Here is a 27532-nt window from a genome sequence, read left to right as displayed (position 1 = left end):
AGGAGAGGGGAGATTAATGTCAGGGGATAAAGCTCTTTTGCCAAGGTATTTCTAGCTATGGAACCATGTTCTCTACCCATCCCTCTGTATGCTTTAGAGTTAGTCAAGTGAACTACCTGTGATGTAAGTGAATGAGATACCCTGGCGTGTATGAATGCATTTCAACATGCTTCTTGTGAATGAAAAGGAGAAAGAAAAAAAAGAAAAAGCAGAGGTGGTGATTTAACAGTAAGAGCTGTAATACCTCATCTTTGCGATGGAATGGCTTGTCTAATTCTGAAGGGTGAAGATGGATGAAGTCCATCACCTGTATAGGTTTCAGTACCTCCAAAGAAGCAGCTCCATTTCATGCCAGTGTTCCCCTCCTGCTGATGGAAACAGATGTGTGGCACTTTCAAATGCAATATTCTTTTACAGTCTGGACGTGGGCCCTGGCAGAAGTTATTAATAAATAAGTATATATAAGGAATTTAATTACATACATCAGAAATTATAACTTACGTTTACTGCAGAGATGTGTTGGGATGCAGGGAGAATGTGCAGAAACCTCCCAATGGAATGAAATTTATAACTGCAAAAATTATTTCCTTTTTTGGCTTGTAAACCTGTTCTAATTTGTCACAGTGTGGCCCTTTAAGGTATGCTAGGCTGTAGCTCCTATCAGGAAGATCTTATGAATCCTTTGGAAAGATAATAGGAAGACCTTGCCAGCAAGGCTTAGGACTGAATGGGTGTTTAGAGGTCTGAATGAAGATAGAAAACCAATAAAGGCCATGAAATAATTTTTAAGTTTCATTGTAAAACCTTTCACGGTGCTGCTTTTTGGATTTAATTCAACTTGAGGTAGAAAGCTAAGATTCAAACATAATAATCTTTTATACAAAAAATGAAACTAAAAAAAAATCTTCCAGCAAATTCTCACCTCGCTTTTAGCGATGTGAGGAAATGAGAGGGTAGGCTAATGGAATGTTCCACAAACATCTGCATAAATCTTTTAATAATGGAATAGACAAATACAACTTGGAAATTATTTTGCTTTTCAATAGCACCTCAATATTTAAGAGATTTATTATAATATGGCTTTTAAACTGGTCACTGTCACCTACATTTTAAATAGCTACTTTTGCCGCTTTGTGGCTCACTTTGGCGATAGCAAATTAATGCACATCAGGTCTTTCTTGCCAATCCTTGTCCTTAACAAGATGTGAATGTGGTCCAAGTAATTACCATTTCTAGTGTCACAAATGACATTACTTATACAGTGTGGTCAACTCAGTACAGCAGCTTTAGCAGTAAAAATAGTCATTGTGGTACGCATTCCACTTTTAATGTTGTATTCTGTAGTTTATTCATCTGGCTCAATCCTTAGAGAGGTCTTTATACCAAAGAAGATATTTTTTAGGAAACAAAAATAATTGTTCTTTTGGGATGTTCAGAATAAAACTTCACTCTGAGGCTTGCCAAATTGTTACACAGCTGTTAAGATGATATAATGGGGTTTTGTTTGACTAAGGTTGTAAATACGAACTTCCTTCCTCCTGCATTTATAATTAATCTGGCTATATGCAGAATTTGTGATAAATCTCTTCCAAATTTCTGTTGAGGGAGAGTACCTATGAAATGCTTTCAAACTTCAACATGCAGTTTATATTTCCTTATGAAATGGGTGACCTAATTTTCTGTGAACTAGATATAACCTCCTCCCCTACTCTTGCCAAAACAATGTAGGTCTAGAATAAGAGTTTTTCCTGGTTTTTATATAGCAGAAAAGTACTCATCTATGAGAATTCTTGACTGGAATACCCTTAATCCTGGGCGGAGTTCACTATGGCTAAGTTGCAATAGAGTATACTTAGTTAGACTTCAAAAATGGGCCCAGAGTGGGCGCTAGGTTCTGCTTTGTGTACATCAGGTATTCCTTCATTTGTTGTGAGCCATCTTTCCTGCTTTCCAGATTTTATACTGAAGGAAATGACAGCACTGGCAATCAGCCTTGTGGACACAGGCTTAAGTATTTTGGAAAGGAACTGAGACTGGCTGCAGCAATACTGTAAACTCAGGTAGTTTTTTGCCTTAGGAAGGGCATGGCTCTTTGAGCATGATGCAAATTCAGTATGCATTACAGTATAAGCTTGTTCTTAGCCCTGTTTTAATGCTTAGAAGTTGCATGTCATTGTTTTCTTATGAGAACATGAATTTTTGTGTTCTGAAGGAAAACACTGAGGTAGTGTGTGTTGTTAATAAAATAATACGTCTATAAAAGGTTTGGGTTTTTAAATGACTGTAGCATCAATATGTTTGTAAAAGGTGTTTTTGGTTGTTTTTCTTGGTTTAAACAGTATTTTGGTAGTATCTTTACTTTTGTAGCAGAGAAAGATGAAAGAATTAAAATATCTGACTGGTTGACAAGTCATCTATAAGTTAGTCTTCTTGCAAAGTTTTCCATTTTTCTGTTGAATTCAGGAAAGAGTGCACCTTGATGGCTTCTGATATTAAGATGTGATGGCAAAAAGAGGCAGGAAAGTTTGTTTCTTACAAACTTGCTTACTTGAAGTTTTCTAAAGATTGTGGGTTTAATTCTCAGTTATATAACAAGATAATAAGGTAGAGTATATATGTTTTGAGATCACCTTTAGAGGCAGATATTGGGAAGAGAAAGATCTTGCTTTCAACTGCATCAAGCTGTTGGCACAGGGAATTGAGAGAAACCATAGCCACAGCTGAGTGTGTAGTTGGCTGGTACCCTTGTTTTGAGTATGGAGCTCTGTACGTCTGTTAAAACCAAAAATTTCCAAGATGTCACTTGAGGTAGGGAAGCCTTGAGAGTGTGCTAGTGAGATGTGTCTGTGCTGGACAAGGACAACGGGAAGTTGTTATTCTTCCTTCTCTAGGAAACAGACTATAGGGTCTGTCTTCATCTTTCCATAAGAGAAAAATAATTTCAAATGCTGAAAACCAAAAATTGTCTGTAGTTGCAATTAGGGTTCAGTTTAAATACTTAAGAGTTAAGGTATTCAAGGTTCTACAGCAGAGTATTCTTGTAAGTGCTCTTTATACTAAGTAAAGGTCTAGCAGAAGATATTTAAAAAGTGTAATTCCAAAGGAATTTTGCAGTCTTGACTGTGGCAACATGGGGAAAAGATTAGAAAATTTTTACTTTGGCTGAGTTACTCTAGACTTAGCTTGGCACTGTTAATATCTGGTCATTACACAGAATTTTGTGAGCCCTTGGTATTACTTGCTTGGAATTATGAGTGGTTGGGGGTGTGTTTGTGGTGGGTTTTTTTTTGGTGGTTGTTTTGTTTATTTGTTTTCTAGTATTGAAGTATGTCCAAGTATTCTTCAAAAGAATTTGAATTTAGGAGTTTGAAAATATTGTGGTATGACATTAACCATTCATGCTCATATCTTTTATTGTTTTCTTTTTTAAAAACCAAAAACTCCAAAACACAGATATAGTTATTAACAGGTAATTGTTTATAAAGCACGTACTGTAGTCTAGAAGGGTGTGAAGGCTGTGAAGGAAGCCTGTAGGAGGAAGGGTGCTCTGTTGTGTGCCTGAAGCTGGTCATCCCTTTCTCATTGCTCACAGCAGAGTTAGAGGCAGTCAGCTGCATGCTGGTGGTGCCAGCAGATTGTTGCGTACTCATCTGAATGAAGCCATATACAAACTTTGAAACAGATGTGAACTTATGTATCATGGCTTAATTTTTGTATGAAGGCTGCAGAATGTTTCTCAGACTGGCAGGAGTGGCAGCCTGTATCAACTAATTAGTGTATGCTTCAGACAATGAAAAATTGAAGTGACTTGAACTTCATGGAATTGGTAGTAAACTGCACAATTATAGCTGTACCCAAATGAGGTGTTCGTAGAATCACAGACTATCTCAAGGTGGAGGGGATCCATAAAGGTAATTAAGTCTAACGCCCTGCTCCTTAAAGGACTACCTGAAACTAGATTAGATGACTAAGAGCAATGTCCAGATGCTCCTTAAACTCTAACAGGCTTGGTGCTGTGACTTTCCCTGGGGACCCTGTTCCAGTGATCAACTACCCACTCAGTAGAAAACCTTTTTCTAACGTCCAGTATGAACTTCCCCTGATGCAGCTTCATACCATTTCATGTAGCAAAGGAGTGTTTACATCTAAGGAAAGAATGTCTTGTTTGTTCCTGATAATTTGGGAAAACTGCTACAAATACAGGCCTGTTAAAGTGTAAGCCCTTCCCTTCGAATTTTACTTCAGTGGAATTCATGTTGCAACAAGTATGCGTTTGTACCTTTATGTCATCAGTTCTGTGATGCATTTTAAGAGCTGTACCTTTGCTCATGCACAAATGTTTCAATGTTAGAAATACTTACAGACTACTCTAGTGAATAAGTAACTTACATAGGCAAGAGTTTTCTTTTTTATAAATAATATATTTTAAAATTTTATATATACACACACATTTTCAAGCACAGACATGCTTACATGTGGTGTTGTTGGGTGGTTCTGAGACAGTCAATTCCACAGATATATGCAAGGTACTGTGCTTGTGAAATACATTTTTAGTTTCCAGAAATGTCTGATTAAATGAAAAAGTTCAACAGGGAAAACACAATTTCTGTATTTAGTTTCTAATATGAAAGCTCGCTGTAATGGCATGGGCATACTGTGTTTTCATATCTTGCGCCTCAGTGCCATAGAGTTAATGCTGGAAGTTTTCTGAATTCAGAATTGTTAATGTATTTATGGATGGTAATGCTCTACATTTATTTTTTTTTTTACCCAAATTGTTCCAACTTCTGTTTAAATCTAGTGTTCATTAGGGTTAACTTGATATCTGAAAAGTACAAAAACATTAAATGCTTGTAATGAAAAGTACAAGCTTTAAATATATTTGTAGCTAAAGTAATTTATTAAGGCATGTAATTTTACTGATTTGGTAAAACTTATCCAATTTTGAAATAAGTAAACACAGTAAGATTTTAAGTGTGTTTCAGTGTCATGCATGTGTTTGCTACCTACAGTAGGTAGCATTTGAAATTTTCTCTGTACTAATTGGAAAGGTAGCCTTTTCTATTTATTATGAACTTAATGTAAGCCAAGCGTTTGAATTTTTTATAGTACACACAGCTAGAAGTGGAGTTGCAAGTTACAGGTGAGCCTGTTACAGGTGAACTTGCTTCTCCCAAAAATGGTAAGTTCCACTTGTTTCTTTCTCTGTCCTTTCTCCCAGCTGTCTGGTATGAACCCAAAAGAATGTGTTGGCTCTAGTGTTTGTCCAAAGGGTAATCTATTTCTGCTTGCTACCTCAGCAGAAAAATTGTTTTGGTGTTTGGAGTGTTCAGTGAGTTTTCTGGTGATTTAGAAGGTTGAGCATGCTCGGTGATGTTCTGGAGCAAAGTGCTAGTGGATGAAGGGGAAGGAGAGTTCTTCCTTTTCCCAGCATCAGTGAAGTATTAGGCTGGCTCAAGCTTTAGTGTGTAAGGTATTGTTTTGAATTGTTGGAACAGAAGCTTAAAAAAAAAAAAAAAGAAAAAAGGACATCAGGAAAGCTTGTAGAAACATTTTTCCAAAAAATCCTTTGGAAAGGACTGTAGAAAGTTGGCTCTGGGATAGCGAGAAAGAGAACTTTACAGTTTTGTTGTTTCTGAGCCAGTTGTAGGTGTTTTCTAAATGCAAAGAAAACATGCATTCAGAATGTGTTGGTATTTTTTCTTCTTTTTTTAAATATTCTGCAGCTCTTAAATGCCAATAACAATAATATATTGCATGAATTTCTCAAAATGCTTTGCTAAAAATAAGTGTTTGTAGATTTACCCAGCTGATACAGCTGTGTGTGCATTTCATGAATGAGTTTGATCATGCGGAGTAATGCAGCTAGGAGGTAGGCTGCCCCTTTCACAATAGCATGTTCTTGATAATAGGTCAAATTGAAGGATTTGGTATTGGAAGTATCTTAACACTTTGGTGCTCAGCTTCTTCATCTGAACAGGCAGTATATTTATCCAGGGAAAGGATTGGAAGGAAGAAGGAGGAAGCATGTGCTACAGCACTTCCTTTGCTATGTGGCTGGCTACGGTTACAGCCCATTGTGTGCTTGTAGGTGAATTTCTTCCTGAGGGGGCAAGTACAAATGATCTGCTACCTTTAGCACATCACACAATCTCCACTCTGCTTTACTTTTCCTGGGCAACTTGAACATGGTTTGTGTGAATTATGTTGAAAGTCATTTCCCTATCTATCTTGAGAAATAGACAAGCTGAGTGCACCTGTGACATTTTACTAAGTAGTGTGTTCCAAATAAATCCAGTGTGATGGAGGAGAGTCTGTGTGGCTGCCAGGAAGGATGGCAGTCAAAGGGTAGCTGCTATCAAAAGAAATAATAATCCATTTTGCTGCTGAAGATTCTCTGGGAAGGTGCTCTGTGGCAAAGTCCCTGAGCCATCCTGTAGAATACCATTCTTACCTTTCGAAAGCCACAGGGACTCTTGGTTTTCACAGTTCAGTTGTGGTAGGAGGGTATTTGTCCCCCAGATTGTTCAATGCCATGGAGTATCTCATTCCTATCCCTATGACCTTGTTTCTTAATATGGAAATAAGACTAACGTGCAGTATTTTTCAGTCAGTGTGACCCTTGAGAAGAAGCCCTGGTGTTTAAAAAGGCTCATTCACTTTCTGTATTAAAAAAAATGTGGAAAACGAGCACCCATGTTACTTTCAGATGGCTTTAAAACTATCCATAAATTATATGTCTGATCTAAAAAGTGTGACTTTTAGAAAAACTTTTTTGTAAACTTTAAAATTATTTTAGTCAGCCCTTGGTGTTCTTTTTTTCTCATCATCTAAATCTGTCTTACCATGGGTTATTGATTTACCACAGCAACAAACTTAGATAAGGGACACAAATAATACTGAATTGAATACTGATGGACTTCCAAACATGTTTGTAAACAAAATGTGAAATATAAGGCACAGTGTATATATGCCTGTGTGCGTAATAGCTGCACTCAGCTACCTGCTTAGGATTATCTTTCATGGAATAAAAAAAACCTCATTAGTTTAAAATTGTGGCGGGGGGAGATTCTAATTAAGAAACTTTTTGGAAAAAAAAATTGAAATTTATGTTCATGAGTGAAAGTGTGGAGTCTGAATCACTTCGTTTATACCCCTACCCCCCCACCCCCAGCTTCAGTGGCTGTATTGTCTTTAGTTTTCATATGTTTCATATGCAAGAAAAGTTCCATTTGCAAAGCTACCAAGCATGGTGGCAGCAGACTTTACAGTAGTCGTTTGTGACTCAGGTGCTGAGCTGTTTAGACCAGGCCTCTGCAGCTTAGGATCTGAACAGTGTCTCTTAGGAATGATGGCCTAATCCCATGAATCCTTCTGTTTAAAGTCCTTCTTTAACAAGACCCAGCTGTCAGCCCTGTCTTCCATGGTTGTGCTACTGTATAGAAATTCTTCTGTTTACTTCCTCAGTGGCATGACTTATACTTTCTTTTTTCCTTTTTGCTAGGGAAGTTGATTTTCTTACTTTTTCAGGAATGTGTGCTTTGAAACATTGATTCTGTGTTAAATGTTTACAATTGGTCTTAATTACAACAATTAAATTCTAGTTAAAGTTCTATGGGTGTGCATCAGTTGGTGCTTATCTGGCTTTTGGACTGTTCTAACCTTTGACATCATAAAACTTAATGTTGAGGCTGCTTTCTTGCTTTAAGTGCTTTTTTCCAGGGAGTAGAGTCCAGAACTGGTGTATTTTCCCCCTTCCCTCCCTCACACTCCACTGCCAAGATTTATTCAGAAACTGAAGTAATGCAGCGTCTAGTATGAACATATATCTTTAGAGCCCATCTTCAGTATACAAAATTAATTTAAAAAACTTTTGTATTGAGTTTCGTAAGGCTTATAAACTAGAGATTAAGATCAGTGCTCAGTAGGCAATGCATAGATTCCATTTAGCAGTCTGTGACAAATTTTGTAGCTTTATACCTCAAATTGCTGATACTGGTTTGAGTTATGTGGACTTCTTGTTTTAAGATAAACCATCCTTCCAGAGAAAGGATGTTGAATTGACAGTAGAAACAAAATCCCAAGTGAAGGAAATATTAAAAAGGAAAAATGCAGGGAGAAATATTGTCAGTTTTCTCTGTGGTTTTTTTTTTTTTAAGAAATGTTGAAGGGACTTTTTCAGCGACATTCTGCCAAAATAGCATATAAGAATGAAATTGTATTTTCGGCTTTTATCAATGATGAGCATGCCTCCCTATATCTGCTCACAGACTTACTCCTCTTCAGCAGTTTGTGCAGGCTTTACTAGAGAATAGTGGCGGTGGATTTGTTACAGGTTTTGGCACCCTGCTCAACCAGATGTCTCACAGAAGTTGCTTTGTGGACTGAGATAATTTCTGGAATGGCTTCTCTCTTACTTTTTGAGGAGGAAAAGAGCAAGTGCTGAGAAGAGTTGTGCAAGTTTAGGACATTCCTTCAAGGGAATTTTTTTTTTTCTTGCCTGGTGGGGTTGTCAAAATGGAACTTGGATTCTTCCAGTATCAGCAAGGCAAAACAGTGAGTTGCAGTTTATGCAGCAGGAAGTTAGCTTTCTCTCTTCTTATTGCATGTGAAGTTTATGGGGATCTGAAATTGTGCCTGATCACCTGCAAGACCCGAGGGAAGATGCTGATAAAGTGCCCTCTCGAAGCAGTGGTTTTCCTACAGTTATGAGATTCATAAACATGTTTTTCCACCTACATCCATATTGTGCAGAACTTGTCTGTACTTTGTCCTTTTCATGCCACATAGTTGCTCCCAAATTTCATTGAGTGGCAAGGGCCCCTTCAGCCCACATGCCTCACATCACTACCTATTGAGCAGTGTTGGTTTACTGCCAAATGATCCCCATCCCTCTCCTGTCATAGAAAAGTCCCATTCCTGCTGATTTCTATGCTTTTTTCTACTCTTGACTTTCCTGCTTCGATAATGTTTCAGCCAAAAGATTATTTCCCTACTCAAACACTTTTTTTTCCCCATTGGTGTTTCTTAAGCTTATGCTGTTTTGTAATGGCTAACTATAAACAGAAAAATGTGGTGACACACATAGGTGTTTCATTTTTAGCATTTATATTTCAGGTATATCAGACATTCATTTGGGTTTTCTGAAAAATACACAGTTGTGACTTTTGATTTTTTTTTTCTTTTGCCTTTTTTTTTCTTTTTCCTGGAGATGTTAGTTCCAGCTATAGTGAAATGCAACTCTTCAGTGTAATCTTAATTCTTACCAGAAATCCTAAATCAACTTCCAGCCTGTTGCAGCTGAGGTTAGTGTAAAGAAGTTGTACCCTGATATGAAAGTTTATGTAAAGCAACATGTGAAGAATGTTGTTTATTTATCATAGCTAAAGCACTACTCTTCCATTTTTTTGAACCATGGTTCATAGGCTGTCACTAGGCCCTTGCTGAAAGGGATTTGGCAGCTGCTTCTGAGTCTAGAAAGTACCCACATCATACAGATTGCCAGTGTCTGGTGCTGTATCTTAAGTAAGCATTGACATAATGATTATTTTTAACCTTTGAGAAGGGTCCCTTGGGCAAAAGTTATGTTTTAACAGTGCTAAAGGATTGAGTAGCTCTGAGTCTTATGAAGAAATACTCTTACCTGCAGTGTAATTTGACCCATGACCTTCTTACACCTCCTCCTGCTGGTTGGTTTGATCCTTCATATATATAGTCTTCTATAAACACTGTTAAGATGTCCAGCTTTTACAAGTAGTTGGCAGTTACGTGCTTTATTTTACTTTCTTGTAGTTGAAAGACAGCCTAGTATAGACTTAAAAACAAATTTGACTATCTATTCCTGGTGGAAAAAGACCCTGCATAGGCACAATAGACTGGTCTGTAAAGGGATGTGAATTTTACAGCGATTGGTTGGCAAAATGCTTCTTCCCCTCCCAAGTGCAGGGTGAGCCTGAAAGTGCTGCTCTTAGCCTTGTGATTGTTATTACTGGGCCACAGGTACAAGAATATTTGGGTATTTCCTGGGATCTATGCGTAAGGCCAAATATTATAACAAAATTCATTGGTATTCTTGCTCTGCTGATGGAGAAGACAAACTACATAATCTTTTCTGGAATGGATGAAGTTGCAAGAGGCAAGTAAGCTCATAAAAATTAATTTACATTGTGCCGTCTAGTGCTTTTCTGGATTGAAGAGAAGATCCATAGGGCAGTGTGGTAGATTGGGTACCTGTGGAGCTATCATTCAGGGATTGGCCAGAATGTCATGAATGTACAGCACCTGTGCATGGGCTAGTCTCACCTACTTCTGTTGCATTATTTAATTAGTGCTTAGTTTAGTGTTGGTAGTAAAGAGGTTTCCTTTAAATGCAGCTGACAAGTGTTTTTCAGTGCCCATTAAGTTTAACTATGGATGTATACAAAGCTGTTTTTCCATGCTGTGTCTCTTCTAATGTATTGTTTGAGACGTTCCCTCCTGCAGAGTGCACATCCCTTCATGCAGTTTCATGCATCTTGCTTCAGTCACCTGCTGATGCTGAATTAAGAAGTTTCCTGTTCACTAGGTTTCCTTACCGATCGCACTGACATAGAAGTACCTCTTTTTGCATTGCATGCAAATAGTTAATTCAACTTTTAGTCAATGCAACCTGCATTTTGGACAGCAAGGACAGGAATGGAACTGTATGCTGCTTGAGAGAGAAGAAAGTAGATATGCATTACAAAAAGGTGTTTTGCTTATGTCTCAGTTGAATTCTTCTTGTGAAGGCTGTTGTGTGGCCCTCCTACAGAATAAGACAGCCTTGATTTTGTTGTGTGTTATTGCTTGGTTTTGATTTTTTTTTTTCTTCTGTTATAATTCGGTCAACATTAGCAACTATAGAGGAGAGAGAGGGCCAAATGAGGTGCAGCAGAATTAGGTGCTGTTTTATTTGAAAAAAGGGTTAGGCCTTTTGGATCATCATTTTGACTATTGCTAGTAGTATGTCTGAAAATGTCCTCACTGGAAAATAGAATCCTTTACCTGGTTGTGTAAAATACCATGCATGTTTCTGTGCTTATTTAGTCAGATTTTATCTTCTGTTATTACATGCAAAATGTTGTTGAAGGTACAGTTATGGATGTGCAGGCAGTTTTCCTTGTTCTGTCTTCACAAACCATGAGCAGTTTGCTTTGTATTCCTTGCCATGGCCCTTATCTGTAAAGTGGAAATCTTCCTTCCTTCATACTTCCAACATGTCTGGTGTAGTTTGGATGATAAATGTATACAAAGATGTTAAAGGCTTGCATTTTTACATGAATCATTAAGCCCTTGGGAAGTTTCGGTAAAAGTTCAGACACCTGAGTTCTTTGTTTCCTTTTCTAAAGGTTTTATACAAGCTTTAGTGGAGCTTCAGGCTGGCTGATCTGTGTGTGAGTCCACTGTGTTGTTAGGAGATGTGCACTTCTGGATCTCTCATGCACTTCTTTGGGTACTCTGGGGACAAAAAATTGCGTACATTACCCTTAGTGTTCTCATATAATTTGCAGCTGTGTGTTACGATAATAACTGTAATTGAATATTATGCTTCAGGACTTAAGTGAGTTGCCTGCTGTGATCAGGAATATTTGTCTTCTCCCTATGCTGATGTACATTTCCTCACTCCCCCACTTTCATAGTTAATGAAATATTTAAGTGTTGTCTTTTCCTGAAATGTGTGGCCATAGCTAGAACTGGGAAAGCAGAGCAAGAAGCCCAGTGGTCTGAGGTAGGGAATCCTCATTCTGACATGCTTGCATAGTCTGTCTTGTGTGCATTCGAACTAGTGGCTAGAGTTGGCTGAAATCTCTTCTGCCTCTATCCCTCAGATCAAATACCTGAGGGCTTTTCTTTTTCTGAATCTGTATGGACCAAGTATGATCTCTTAGAGGCATCTGAAACTTAATTTGCTTAGTAATATTTCACTTATTGTAGAGGCTTCATCAGCCTTCGACCTGGGGGAAGTTTAATGGCCTGCAACGTACAGGAAGTGTAACCTTGAGGATTTGTAGGATGGATTCTTCTGAAAGAAAAACTCAGGGCTGAAATAGCAGAACTTGTGAGTCACTTGGCGTTCTTCAGTGGGTGAGAAAGAGGTGCTTTTTGATGATCATTTACTTAAGCAAAATTTGCCACTTACCAGAAAACCTCTAAGGCAGAGTGACCTGATTGTGTGTTTATGTCCTCTTCAAATATTGTTGAGTACATGTTGTCTGGCGGCAAGCGTAAATAACCCCCTCAAAGCTTTGAATTTGTACATTCTCAAATTGTGTAATAAAGCTTAACTTGCCTATGAAACCTTTTTTGGACATATAGCTGTCCGTCTTTCAAGGTTGCAGCTGCTCTAAGGTATTTTTGTTTTATTTATAATACAAAATGCATTTTCTGTCTACTTCCTACTAATATTTCAACAAGATTAGTTACATTAAAAAATTATTTACAGACATACACTTCTTGAAGTTACTACACTAAACTTAGTTCTGCCACTCTTGCTGCATCAACTTGTTAATGTTTGTTGTTATTTTTTTGGACATCATTCCAAAGCTAAAAGTGAATGGGAAGAGATGAGGTGCTACAATAGTGTTTGTGTTATAATAACTGCATAATGAAGATTCTGGAAAACAGGAGCTAATGTATGTTTTTAAGTACCTCTCTGCCTACTGAAGGCAGACTATACTTTTAATATAGATTTAAAGCTATACATTTTCCTAGCGTATATAATCTCGCTCTGTTTTCACACTGAAAATTCTTTAGTCTTAGCTGGTAAGACTAAGATGTTTGCTTCTGCAACTAATGAGTGTCATTGTTTTAGGGAACACCTATATTTTACCCTTTCCTTGAAAAATATTTTAGCTAAGGCAAGTTTTGTTTTTATGCTCTCTGGCTGAGGAGTATTTTAGAGCTGTCTTCAGGTTGTCTTCATAAAGAATCTGCTGTGAGACATGATGTAATCTAGGATGCTCTTTTCATGGGAATGAATTTAATGTCCACTTGGGTACTCTGGCTGGAATTTTGGTTCAGGAAATGGGACACAGTGTTTGATAAAGCCTCTTCTTCTCAAGGCAACATCTGTTTGGCTAGATGTGAGACAGGCACTGAAATATATTGGAAGGAATAAAGGTTTTACTGTGTGTCCTCACAGCAGCACAAATTTCAGATGTAATTAGATTCTTCAGTAGACGTTTCAGTAATTTTGGTATGTCCCCTCTTACAGGAAGAAACATCTTTTAAATGTGTTTCAATATACAAGGATCACACTATGGAGACTTAAAATTTCAGGCTGCAAATATGGAAAGCTAGAGTTGATACAAATAGAAGTAACAGTAATACAAAGACAGCTTAAGTGATAATGAGAAACCAATCCTGTGGAATATAGGGTAGATTTCTGCTTGATCCACTTTGCATTTTAACTCCCTCTTCAAGTTTTCAAACAAAGAAGGGGTGGGCAGGCAGGCTGGTATTTTGTGGGTGTTTGTGCTGTGGCACATAACAAGTATGTCCCACTGTTCATTAGAAATCAAGATGATTAAGTTAATATTATAGTATCTTTGTTTATTTCAGGGAAATTGTGGGTGCTTGTGTCGACTAAAGGTAGGGAGTGTGCAAATTTTGATAAAATACAAATTTAATCGGCAGCTGGAGTGGATGTGAATATGGAGAATTATGTTCTGTTTTTTCATGCTTTTTGCTTGCCAAAAGAGCTTTATTCTTTCATATTTGTATTGTCTCTGAAGAGTACTGTGTTGTCATATCCTTATTTAACACACTGTCTGCTTCATTCTATAGATTTGGTGCTGATCTGTAGAAAACCAGAGAGTAACCATGGTGTGTTTGGCTTTCCTGGTTAAAATCTCTGTCGCACAGCATGTTACAATCTGAAAGGCATAACAATGCTCCCATGAACAACACTGAGTTCTAGAAAACCTGTATTTGCTGTGTACAGCACTGATGTATTTTGGGGGATGCCAGGAACAGTGAGACAGTTAGCTTTGATGTTACCATCTGATATCTGATTAAGATTTTTTTTTCTTCCAATTGCTTTTTCAAACAATTGTTTAATTAGCAGTTGCTAAAATTTATGTAAATTATGTGTTCACTTGTGTTGCTATAAATATTTTAATTACAAACCCATAGATAATGTAAAGAAAAATATTTTTAAGAGCTTAGTGAAAAGATTGTTGTTCAACTGGACTTAAAATACAAACAGCTAGAGGCAAAGGTGAGTTCTTGTATAGGCATGTGCTTAATTTTAAGAGTAGCATTAGAAATTATGCCATACGTTTGACCGAATAACTGTTGCTTTCAGCAGCTCTTAATTGATCTTTTATTGAAACTCTAGCCTGTCCGCAGTTCAAAATGTTAATTTTCAGACACGAAAACCACATTTCTCTGTGGTTTCAAAGATACATTCTTGCATGTCGCACAGATCGGTGGGTAAGGACGGGAATATTGTGGGCTGCTGAGTTTTGTATCTCCCAGCTAAACCTGAGAATAAGGCCTTACAGTGAGGATGCCTGGTTTTCATACTTGCTGGGTTTCTTTAGTCCAGACCAGCTGCCTGATATAAAGTAACATACTTGAAAATGAAATATGCTCAAACTGCACATTGCTTCTTAAGGTTTTTTACATATTCTGTAATTATTTGTCCTCCTCTCCCAGTTGCTTTGAATAAGCATTTCGTGATCTGCTCTTGACTTCCTATGTTTGAATAATAGGATTTATTGAAGTCTAAAGCCCTATTTTAGTTTTGAAGAACACTTGTTCATTCCTTTTGGCCAACCCTACTTCCAAACTGCTACTAATCAGTTTATTTTAAGAAATAAGTAAGGAATTAAATAAAGTCATTTTTCCAAAGTAATGCTGAGTCCCATGCTTCCTTGATAGTTGGAATGCCATTGAGCCTGACAAGACAGATCAATTGAATTGTGGCAGACAATGTGTTGACATAAGGAAAACATCCTTAATGAGTTGGGGGAGGGTGGGGAGAGGAGGGCAGGAAACAGGTATTAGATTTGAATCAATGGTGGTCACATTCCTTAATAATCCAGTGACCCAGTGATGAAATACATTAGTAACTATGAATGCTTTATACGCCTTAATTTATATCTTCAATCTACTAATGTATGATTAGATGCAATTATTTCTTTCTTGGATCTTACATTAGGGCAGATAGATATTGCTGTCCAGGACCTCAAGAGGTCACCCACAGTACTTCTGAGCATGTGAATCTGTTCGTATGTGCAAGGTATAGATTCAATATTCTTCTATTTTTAAAGCTGTATTGCAGAAATAGTTTTACTCCTTTAACTGGTACAGAAGAGTACACAGACATTATTTGATTTTCAAAATGTGGCAACAGATGCCATCTTTGTATAATACATAAATACAATAATAAAATAGAATTTTAACTATTAAAGTCATTGCCTGAGTGATTTCAGAAACATATACGGTTATTGGTCATAAAAGATCTCTCTGCTTTTACTGAAGTGGCCAAAGCTTATCTTCTATCAAAAATTCAATCTGTTTTCGCCGTGTTGTGTGACTACAAGCCTGGAAAACTATTGCCTAAAGCATGGTTTGAAAAAAGAAAAACAAAACTCAAAGTTGGCTCAAAATAGGAAAAGCAGGCTTTCACTTGACACAGGATTTTTATTTGGGGTGTTTTGAATTTGAATATTTTTGGCTGACAGATTTGTACCTCAGCTTTTGAATTTGAGAGGCATTGGAATGTCTGTGTGCTGTAGGAGCCTTGGGATGTATTCAGCTAGTACCTATACCACTTGAAGCTAAAAGAAAACAAGTGCTCTTTTGTTCAGGTTTTCATCTAGATTACTTTTAATGTAAACTGGGTTATAGGACATTGGATAATGCACAAAGAATTTCCCATAACTTTGTAATCCCGCTCCAAATCCCTTTTTCAGGAGTAGTTCATTTAAGAATGCTATATGCTTATTAAGAAGGAGCGTGGAAATACTGAAACAAATGATCTGCACTGTATCATTGGCTTAGTGGGCTGCAGTATTAAATTCAAAGGAGAAATGTTAGTGTCAGTTATAGCAGTCAGTTTCTAATTTTTTACTGAAAATCATGCTGGATTTGATTGGTCCCTGTCATGTGGACAGAGTATTAATATGAAAGAAATTATTTGCTCAAACTACCTTTCATTATTTATCAGAACTTCAAGAAACTGTGTAGAAATATGGATGTGAGCTTTGGCTGTCAGTTTTGTGAAAGCATTTGAGTTTTTTTCCTGTGTAAGTAACCTTATTTCTCTAAGCAGTGAGGTGAATGAGTATTAGACGTGAAAAACACAAGACTACAATTCTAGTAGGTTATGTGTGTGCACTGTGCTTATATGCTCATACAATATACTACTGTAGTATTCAGTCACGTACAACTTCTAAAACGGAAATGCGTACTGGCATGATGACACATGGATCATCACAAATGGAAGAGAAGCTCTGATTTCCAAACCACCTCTAAAAGAGTATGTTTTCCAAACCAGAGTATGCTATATAGTTCCTTTCGGTTTCTGAGGCTAGATTTTTAAATTCTGAAATCCAGTTCCTTGTTCAAATGGTGTTTCGAATGTTTTGTATTGTCTACTGCATCCCTGTAATAGGTTTGTAACAAATTCCATAGCTGTTTTTAGGAAGACAATCCTTAGTTCAGTAACAAGCATGAGCTTGTACAAGCTTATGTTTAAATAATAAGAAAGGTTCAGGGTGAAAACATCAGTTGCCTGAAAGATAGATGGTTTGTTTTCATTTTGGGGTTTTATGCTGTCGTTTGCCTTTGAACATATGTAAGCATCTCTAGTTCAAAATGCTTATTACCGTGCTTCTGAAATTACAGTGAATAAACACATTCTTGTTGCTGACCCTTTAAGCACATTGGTGTTTCCAGTTGGACTTAGAATTCTATTTTTCTTTCTCTGACAAACTTTCCATCATTAGGTGTGGTATAGCCATATCCCATAGTCTGATTCTTTTACAACTACTTTTTTTGGTGCAGAGTGTTTTCATTATAAGGGAATATTGATAATATAGTAAAATTTCTTATTGTCTTGAACTGGGTTGATTTAAGGTAGGAACTACTGTCTCAAAGTGCAAGTCTGCAGAATGGAGTCTCAGTGAAAGACACTTTTGGTTATAACTTACCTGTGTTCCAAAGATCAGCTGTTGCTTTCTGATGACAGCAGCTTGTTAGTTGCAGAATTCTGCGATGGTGTTGTCTCTTGAATATGTCAAAATGGTATATTTGAAGCATTAAGTAAATGTTTCCTTTTTTTTTCCTGAATTATTGGTAAGTTATTTTCCTTACAGTGTAATTAAAGTAGTAGGTTATGGTTAAATGTTATAACTGGTGACTTCTAATGAAAGCCTCAGTAATTTTTCATGAGATAAAATTGGCATACCGTGCTTCATGGATTTAAAGGTGAACAAACCTGATGAACTCTATTGGAAACTAGACAGTTGACTTACAGTGATTATGGCTCTGCCTGTTTAAATACCATTTCAAACACATAAAGTTGACTGATGCAGTTCACAGTGGATAATGAAATGGTACATTGACTGCACTTTAATGCAGGAAGCCTTACTTGCATATGGAAGACTATACCATCATTGTACGTTATCTAGGTATCCCAGAATGATGCTGCTCATTTTCATTAAGTTCTATTCTGGCATACACTTGGACAGAATAGAAGGTGAAGTATTGAAAAATAACTTGAATCCTAAAATTACTTTGGCACTTCACCTGGTATGAGCTAAGCAGATGCAACAACTACTTACATTCCTAAACCATTTGCAGGATAGCAGAGTTTAAGTGGCTTACTTCATGGTGTCAGACTAGAACAGTTATTCCTTTTCCATTTCTTAGATCTAACTTGGTTCTTAATGATTCCTTTAAAAACAAAAACAAAACAATAAAACACAAAAAAACCAACTCCACCCCCTTAAAACTTAGACCACTTGTCGTCTTGTAAATAAAAATGTCATATTCTTAGAAAGGTGTGATAACTCCCAGTTAGGTGATGATTTGCCGAAGTACGGTGCATGTTTGCTGTGATTGACAACAGCGAGAAAGAAAATGTCTGTAAAAAGGAAAATTTCAAGCTTTTTAGTAACAAAAGAGTATGCATCACAGCTGTTTTGAGTTCTTCTGTTAAAAAGTTCAGATACTGTTATCTGAGCATCTTGTCTCTGCTTTAATTTATTGAATTAATCCTTTAATTAATGTCCTTTGAGATGTCTCCTAGTAATGGAGCTTGTGCTAAGAGAGATCCCTTTTTCAGAACTAACAAGTTAATATTAGCTGTTTCTTAAGTGAGACACTATCTTCTGTGTGCCTTTTGCAAGCAAACGTTGACAGGCTCATAGGAAATGCAGCTGACGTTAGGAAGCTTGGGTGGGGACTACAAGGAGCTGGCAAATACTACAGGGTTTAGTGCCAGACTTGCTGACACAACAGTACTTTACTTGTAGAAGTTTTCTTTAGGCTGCTAATTCTGTCTTCAGAGTAACTGGAACTAAAGCAGTGTTTCTGATGCCAAGTTAAAATAGCTAAAGCAACAGTTTATGGGAAATTGAGAATGCGGGTTTCTTTCCACAGCTTAGATCCTCAGAAATATTAGTAAAAAGAACAAGCTTCTCTCTCAATGAAGGGATGAGTTATGAACAGTGCCATAGAATGAATGCACTGCAAAACAACTCCTGTCTAACCGTAGGGTAAGTGGCAAAAACAGCTCAAAGAGGGGAAGGCTAGCAGTGTAAGGTAACTGTAAATACTGAGCTCTGTCTGTTTTATATCACAGTTTCCATTTATTTCATTTACCAGTTCATAGTCAGATTTCCTAAGGCACACTTTTAATAGCTTCCCTTAGCCTTCAAATAAAAATGCTTCCAGTGTATCAAGACATTGAGAAATGCTAGCTTGTCCAATGTGAACAGTGTTACAGCAGTTTGACCACGTCAACTTAAGTATGTGTTTTGTCTTCAATTTACAGTATTTCTGGTCCACATAAAAGCCTAAGGAGTAGTAAAGCAAAGCTTTGAAGGGGTGTGAAAGTGGAATCCAGCTTCTGTTTGTTTTGCAAAAGTTCAGGCAGAGTATGAGTTAGTGCTACCCTGCTGTCTCCATTTCTGTATGTGGGAGAGGTTTCAGGTGACGTCACAAACAGGAATCTTGCAGGGGGAGGCATGCCTGACTTATAGAACATAAACTGGTGCAGTCTTGGTAGTAGGATGCAGCTCTATTACATAAGCTTATTGGCATTTTTTTTGGATTTCAGCATCACTTTTAGATTTTTAGGAAGGGTTTCATTCCCTTCCCTGGAGTGCTAGAAGTACTTTGCAGGACTCAGAACAAATGTTGGAAGAAATGAGATTCAGATGGTGAATATAATCTGTTCAGTGTTTGCTCGGTACAGTATGCTATGCCAGGTTAGCTTTAATATTATTGCCTTTTTTAAGGTTAAGCAGCTGCACTGCGCTTTCCCACAAAAGTAAAATCTCAGTAGGAGACTGAAGTGGCTTTGCCTAGAGCAGCTGGGTGGCAGGGTCATGCATCTGTGGGAGGCAATGGCTTCTGCTGACCTTAGAATTGTAGATCATCTGTAAGTCTCCTGTTCCCTGATTATTTTATCAAGGTAAAATGAAATATAAACAATATATAAATAGAAGGAAACGCTATTTTTAAATCATGGAGATTTTTTTCATGGAACTGTTGTCATATAAAGTCAAAACAGGATTGAACAGTTTTTCTCTGTGATCACCTTTATCATCTTTTGTAACATCTCATTGGTTAAACTCTGCAACACTGTGTTGTCTTTCAGGCCAAGATTTGTCTTTTCCTGAAGACTAGCATTTAGAAGGTTTGCTTTTAAATCTACAAAATGTAAACTGGTGCTTTCTGAAAGCTATGTAGCAAATGACTATCTAGCCCATGATTTGACCAAATCAAGCTGTGCAGCACGCCATGAGTTTTTTGTGTAGCTTTTGGTGGCAATCTGTTCTCATGTCTCTCATGTACATCCTATATCATATTTACTTCATTTACTCTTCTGTATTGCCTGAGCACTCCCAAATTATTGCCTGTGTTGTTTTCCCCCCAAGTATGTAAATTTTCATTCTAAAACAGATCCTGGGTTTAACAGTGTGGATGTACTTAGGAAGGCATGTGTGTCTTAGCTCCATATAAGGGGCTTGGAGGACATGTTTGGGGAAGAGAATAGAGGCTTATTTAACATTAGATTAATTTCCTTTGAGGTCATAACATAATTTTTGCAGAACATTAAGTTTTTATCTTCGTCGTTCAAATTTGTTGAATGAAGGAGGGTCTGATAGCTGTAATGGTGACTCTTTGCTTCCAGGGAGGAGTTTCTTTGTTGGGTAAAAATTGTGTAGTATCACTGAAGCAATCTGGACAGTGTCCAAGATTTAAACAGTCTCATGGGATGTATCGCTGGCATTCTCTGTGTCCTGTTTAAGCATTTCTGTTTACAGATATGTGGAGTCAGCTATTTGCAGTGCAGTGAGACTGCACTTCCTGTGGTTGGATGGTGTTGCTTAACTGTGGTCAGCTGAATTCCTTGGACAAGAGTTGAATTTTTGTAATGTAACATCAGTAGACTTTGCCAGCAATAGCTGGCAATGAATGCACGTGCAAGGCTAGCATGAAATAATCCCTGATGGTGTATCAAATATTGCGGACTCTGTTCTTCATCTTTTTCTGCATGATTCTGACAAAAGTGAGCTGCAAGAATGGCTTTGTAATTATCCATTGCAGCTTTCACACTAATTCTTTACTTGTGAGCAGTATAATAAACAGTGAATGTATGCAATTTTATAAAGCTTATGGACAGACATGTGCTTTGACTTCAGAACACTGTTTCAGAAACTTAGTAGCTGACATCAGTTTTCTTACGCTGATACAATTTTGAGTATCAAACTTTTGCTTTTTTCAGATGGAGCAATTATCAGATGAAGAACTTGACCATGGTGCAGAAGAAGACAGCGATAAGGAAGATCAGGATCTGGACAAGATGTTTGGGGCCTGGCTGGGGGAACTTGACAAACTCACACAGGTTAGGGAGTTTTCACTCATCTCACAGAATAATTCGTTATAAGTATTAAATGTTTCTTTTCAGTTGGATGCTAACTACTTAGAACTGCCACTTGCAGCAAGGTAGACTGTAGCATGTGACCAGCTCAGTACCCTTTAAAGGTTTCTAAATTGGCTTGTTTTCCCCATATCAAAGCTGTGAAATTAATTTAGTTTGACCTTTCCCAAAGGGTATAATTCATCCTGACAACTATGGAATTGGTATTTTGTCCTCACATATGTAGAGAAACACTGACTCTACCTGGCCAGAGGTAGGCTGTATCTCCAAACATATGGTTGGACATTGTCCAGCTGTGACAGCATTTATTTGTTGCACCTCAACAGCAGTAAGGAAGGAGAAACTGTGAATGTTGCCCCTGATGACACGTTAGGGTTCCCTGATAAACTGTAGAGGACTAACCATTACTCCAGAGCACTCTTCCTGCATCAGAGAGGCAGCTGATAGGACATCTTTTGGCACTTTGTTCTGTCTAGTGCTTTTCCTTTGATTCACAAGTAGATCTTGTATTTTGCCTGGTATGCCAGACTCATGGGGTGGTAGGCCGTTTCTCTGTGACTGCCTCCTGTGTTTTTTTCAGCCATGTGAGCTGGCCCTCCTGAATAATGCATTTCATCTCCCTCTTTGTCACTAGATTTAAGCAAAGATACGATACCTCAAGTTTCAGTAGCCTAGAGAAGAGGCAGCTTTTCTCATCTTCATCTTACGCAAAGACCGAAGGAAAATTTAGCTAATTTTGTGACAGCATTTCAAATTCAGGCTCATCTCTGTTATTTTCTGGTTAAATTTCTGCCTGCAATACCTAAATGTAGATAGGACTCTAGGGGAAATTTTTTTTTTTCCAGAACTTGTGTGTGCAGGACAACAGAGAATCCTGCCTTTTGAGGTGAATGGAAGACACTGTGAAATAAATCTGTATAATGTAATTCTTGTTGGCTTTTTTTAACTTCCTTTGAAGGATTTTTAATAAGTGGGAACCATTTTGAAAGCATGGCTCTGTAAATTACCTTGAGTGAGGATCTTCAGAGGAGCACAACGGGTAATTGGTCTTTGGCCTTTTGTTCTATGCCCCATTTTTTCAGGTATGAGCAGCCTAGAAATATAAGCATACTTTATTTGGGCTTTACAGGTACACTATTGACAATACAGACTTTATTGTGATGTCTCAATTTGTGTGCTGATTCGTGCAAAATTCATAAAACCTACTAACAAATAGTTAAGGGGAGGACCCATGTGATTTGTTTCTTACTTTCATGCTGTTGTACAGCACAGTCTGCAGCATAGCCTGACAGTTGCCCTTCTGTCTTTTGCGACTACTGAGAAATTACATTTCCCCCAAAACTTTGAATGACCTCATGGTTTTGTATAAACAAGTTAATGCAGTTAGTTGTGTCTCAGTTGGTTTGGACAGTGATCATGTCTTGATGCAGCTGTCCCAATAAAAGGGGGTGATTAGCGCTAATGAGCTCCAAAGTGCATTCTCCTGTAGTCTCAGCATTTGTTACTATTTATTAACTGGTCCCAAAGAGCAGTGGGAGGAAAGGGGATTTTTTTGTCTCTGAGTTCCTTGAACTTTAACTTCCTTTTTAGATTTCCTAAATGTTTATTTGGGGGGAGAGGGGGATTGAAAGTAAGACCCAGATTCGTTTCCAGATGGAAGTGCTTTTTAAAAGATTTGTAATTGTTAAGATGCCCATGAGAACATTTGAATTCACTTTGCCCTCTTTAACTGTTGGTCTAATAAAATAGTCACAAAATTTGCAGCACATGTGAGCTGTGTTTGGCACTGATGCAGAGTGCATTAACATTTATTCTGCTCTATGGTGCAGGTTAAATGAAGGAAATCTTACCTTGCTTCTCATGATCATTCAGAAGTAAGCTTTTGGTGCTGTTGCAGTTTTCAGCGGTTCTCCAATCTGGTAGTTTAGCATCATAATGTGTTATGGAGAATGTGCTCTAAAAATAATGAGAGCATATCACATGCGTTTCCAAGGATGTGAAATAAGTTTATTATTATTAAACTTAGTAAAACACATTTTAGATGCTTTTAACCAGAATACATTTGCTTTACAGGAAATATTTTGTGGCAGTCTATGGGCTCAGTTTGAAGGAATGAGCCCTAACTTGCCTCTTCTGTGTCCAGTTTCACTGCTGCCTCTCGGGTTACAGATAGATATTTTTTATTATGAGGTTGGGGTTTTGGTTTTTTTTTTTCTTGCAGCTATTCTGTGTGGGACAAGATGTAACCTCCATCAGAGGTACCAGAGGTGAGGTTTTTTTCACCTGATGGAAGACGGTGCTGCATAACTGGCTTCCCATTAAGTGATGATTGACTTCCTAATAAGGTGATTTTTAAAAAAAAGTTCAAGCCAAAGAGAGGAGAGAAGGGAGTTCAGTAAAAATAAATATTAAGGGAAAAAACAGTAAGTTCGGTTTTTAATAGGCTTGAGTAAGAGGTAGAAAATGGAAATAAAAAGCTTAGGTGAGAAATTCTTATGTTAGACCTAGAAGATGCTTCTTTCAGGCAAGCATATCTTCAGGAAAGCTTTATCAGTGCAGGCATTACTTAAATTCAAACCCTCTGCAAGCCTGTCGAGCTAGATTTCCCATGTAACACTTGGCACTCCAAGGACAGCAGCTCTGGACCCTGTCGTGTACCTCTTGGGTCACCAGTTGGATCACAATGCCCTACTGCTTGCTACTTACAAAAATGCTGGTATTTATTATAATATTATGCCCGTACTAGCCTTCGTAACATAACAATTCAATGTATTGCATAGTAAGATGTCTTGTCTCTTTTTTTTAACATATATTTTTCTAAAAAACCTTATCCTATGTAAACTGGCTGGGGTTTGCTTTCACAATTTAGCATTTTTCACAGGAAAGGCTTATTGAGAAAAATGTCTGAATTTAGCCAATTTAAAATCCCTTTTAATAAAACAGAATTCTTCATTGAATGCTTTTGTCTGCTTATGCCATGATTATGCTCATAAGCTAATGATGCATTTCTTAGAGAAGGTGCCACAGTTTGAATGTGTTTAGATACTTCTGCAATTTGCAGAGAAGTTGTTACAGGTAAGCCAGCTGTCTGTGTTTCAAAGTTAGCTAGTATGCAACACCACTTAAAAATGCATTTGGAATATGCTTCTGTCCTTTTGATTCTAAAAAATCCAGAATGTGGTTAACATCTTTTCTCCATTAAGTATCTGAAGCTAAATCTCTGTGGCATGGTGACATATATTTTCAGTCTAAAGCCTGAAAAAGATGGGTTTTTTTAATGCCAGAAAAATTTACCTTAGAGAAAATGAGTTTTCATTCATCTTGAAGACTTGCATGTCTAATTCTTTGTCAAACTCTTTTCTTCTATTTCAGAGTTTGGATACAGACAAGCCTGTGGCACCAGTGAAGAGATCACCTCTCCGTCAGGAAACCAATCTTGCCAACTTCTCATATCGCTTCTCCATGTACAATTTGAATGGTTTGTTGAATCATTTATCCCCTCAAATATTAGTTTAGGAAAAAAAACTGTGTCACCTACAAATGAGAACATTGTAAAATATAAGAGCATTTAAATACACTTCTAGCTGAAGTGAGAACATGTTTGCTGAAGTCATTGCTTTCTGATAGCACAGAATTTTTAGTATCCTAAAGCAGTGTCTTTTACAGCATGTAGTGTCTGAGAATTGTAGTCCAGTGTTTGTTCAGAAATACATGTTCTGGGATCTGGTCTCATGAAAGAATGAATTTATGTGTATCTGTTAAATGGGAAGAAAGTGCATCTTGCTTTATGGGACAGGATGCAGGAAAATAGTTACAGAATGCATTCACATTAAACAAAAATCACGTTTTTCCTTGTCTTAAAATAGCTTCCCCTGGTTGTAATACAGGAAGCCTTAATTTAAGGGCTTGACTATGTGTATAGTATTTTGTGGGTTTCTTAAAGCAGTGTCACATACCTTGCATTGCTTCAGCAGAAAATGCTTAGCAAAACACCTACACTTTTTTGAAAACTTGAGGCATGATATTATACAAATATATATTTAGATTCTGTTCACAGGACAGCAGTTTAAACTTTTCATATGTAATCTGAACATTCATAGATTCTTCTGTCAGCAAATGTATTAACCTAAATAGTTTTGCGGGTTTTTTTAATTGCTCTTAGACCAGTCAAGAGTAGTAGTGAAAATAAATTTGTGCTTAGCAGTGAGCACAGATTTTTGCAATATAGGTGGGGAAAAGAAAATGTAGCTTCCTTTGCTCCCTTACCCTGACTGTTAAATTTGATAACACAAAGTGAAGAGTTGCCCAGACAAATGAAGTAACTCTGCACATACTGAAACCTCTTGTTTGTTGCAGAAGCCCTGAATCAAGGGGAGACTGTGGATCTAGATGCCCTCATGGCTGATCTCTGTTCCATAGAGCAGGAGCTCAGCAGCATTGGGTCTCATTCAGCAAACAATGCTGCAGTCAAACGCCTTGCCACAGAATCTAAAGCTCAGAAACCATCTGCTAGCCGACCTTCTACTAAGCACAGCAGCATGAAAGGATTATCCTCCTCATCTGGTAAGGTGACTAAACCATCACATGCCAACGTGTCTTTGGATGACATCACTGCACAGTTAGAGAAGGCCTCTTTGAGCATGGATGAGGCAGCCCAACAGTCTGTTGCAGAAGACACCAAACCAGTAGTTACTGCTCAGCACAGGAGGACAGCATCTGCTGGCACAGTGAGTGATGCTGAGGTGCGCTCAATCAGTAACTCCTCCCGCTCCAGCATAACCTCTGCAGCTTCCAGCATGGACTCCTTGGATATTGATAAGGTGACAAGACCTCAGGAACTGGACTTGACATCACAGGGGCAACCGATCACTGAGGTAGTGTGTCATTAATTCAAAGTTTGGGTTTGGTTGTTTTTTTTTTTTTCTTCAAACTGTTTGGTGTGGTGGTGGTGGTGGTGGTGGTGGTGGTGGTGGTGTCGTCCGTCCGTCCGTCCCCCCAGCTAAACAACTGCTAGCTAAACATCTTCATTACAGTGGGGTTGATGAAAGATTAAGATTGCTTTTGCATGGACTGCACATGCTCTGGCTACTCTCTCTGTTTTTGTGTCTGTCTGCAAGGAATCTTTTTAATGAACGTGTATTTTTTTTAAGGGCTTTCACCATCTTTTCCTCCTCCTAAGCCAGTAATGGATTTTAATCTTTTATAGGTAATGTTTTTATTCTAAGTAAATCTCATATATTGCTTTTGATTTAAATCTGAGGAGTGTACACAGCTGTGGAAAAAAAGTACAGCTGACAAGACTATAGTCCTGTTACAGTACACTTAATACCTGAAACACAAGGAGCAGTTTGAGTACCTATCTGGAGCTATACTATACCAGTTATTTTGCTGCTACTTAATATTCTTCTTTAATGCATGACAGGGAGAACTCTTTCAAGCAATGCACAACACAGAAAACCAACTGGGCTAGGATACAACATTAGTAGATGTTCATCTGGGATTTTGGTGCCTTGGCATTACTTAATCAGACTTTTCTGTAAGAGCACAGCCAGTTTGGGGAACATTGAAAGTGCTGGTGACTTGTGTGAGGAAATGGGGAGAATATTTTGGTGAATTTAGGGAATTTAAACTAGAAGCTGTCTTACAGAAATATTCTCTGAAACAGAAATCTGCCCTGTTCAAAAGTCAGTTGTACTAATATGCATGTTGTCTTTTATGGGGGAAAACTGGAACAAGCTGAGTTTATTCTAATCAATAATTAACACTAATTTCAATGAGCTGTGCTGAAAGCATACCTCTATCCATCTGCAGCAAAAGTTCATCTGATATAAAGCGTGATGCAGGCTTGTCAGTCTAATGATCAGCTCATCAAGGTCACACTTAAATTTAAATCTTTCTTTGAAATGGTGAGAGATGAATGAGTGGCAGTGTAGGTAAACTTTTTGTATAAAAAGTTCAAGGTCAGTATATTTTTATTGGAGATTTGTATTGAGTGAAGCAAAACAGGTGTAGACAGAACTGTGTCCTTTTATCTTTGGAAAGTTAAAATGCAAATCTCTGCATTATTGCTGTAGACCTAAGTGTTGGAGCCAGCCTGTGGTAATCATTGACTGTATTGTTGTTTGTTTGTCAATCATTTTCTTTGGTATGACAAAGCTTATTTTTGGTTTTTTGGAACCCTGACTGTTATTTGTGCTGACATATTTTTTTAAAATGTAGAAAGTTAGGCAGTATTGCATTTTTGTCCCTCCTCAGGCTAAAAAGATTATTTACTTGAATTAATCACTTCTATAACTTGCATAGTACAAGGGAAAACTTGAATTTTGAATTTCTTAATTTTTAAAAATGCAGGATATCTCTGCAGTTGATTTTGCAGGTGTATCTCTAGATCTT

The 27532-nt window shown here is 37.6% G+C and overlaps 1 protein-coding gene across 9 annotated transcripts in view; it reads left to right on the top strand.

Annotated features, from left to right (window-relative positions):
* RAPH1 (Ras association (RalGDS/AF-6) and pleckstrin homology domains 1) overlaps nucleotides 1-27532 on the top strand; it is a 109717-nt gene that overhangs the window by 24186 nt on the left and 57999 nt on the right. For all 9 annotated transcript variants that reach the window (XM_064451789.1, XM_064451784.1, XM_064451787.1 and 6 more), the window contains 3 exons: nucleotides 20984-21103; nucleotides 24512-24617; nucleotides 25496-26013. In XM_064451789.1, coding sequence (XP_064307859.1) covers nucleotides 20984-21103; nucleotides 24512-24617; nucleotides 25496-26013 — 744 coding nt within the window. The remainder of the gene's footprint in view (nucleotides 1-20983; nucleotides 21104-24511; nucleotides 24618-25495; nucleotides 26014-27532) is intronic.

Source organism: Phalacrocorax carbo, chromosome 5 (genome assembly GCF_963921805.1).
Source record: "Phalacrocorax carbo chromosome 5, bPhaCar2.1, whole genome shotgun sequence".
Taxonomy (NCBI): Eukaryota; Metazoa; Chordata; class Aves; order Suliformes; family Phalacrocoracidae; genus Phalacrocorax; species Phalacrocorax carbo.
The sequence above is the reverse complement of the archived record's forward strand: the minus strand, read 5'-3'. Positions and strand labels throughout refer to the sequence as shown.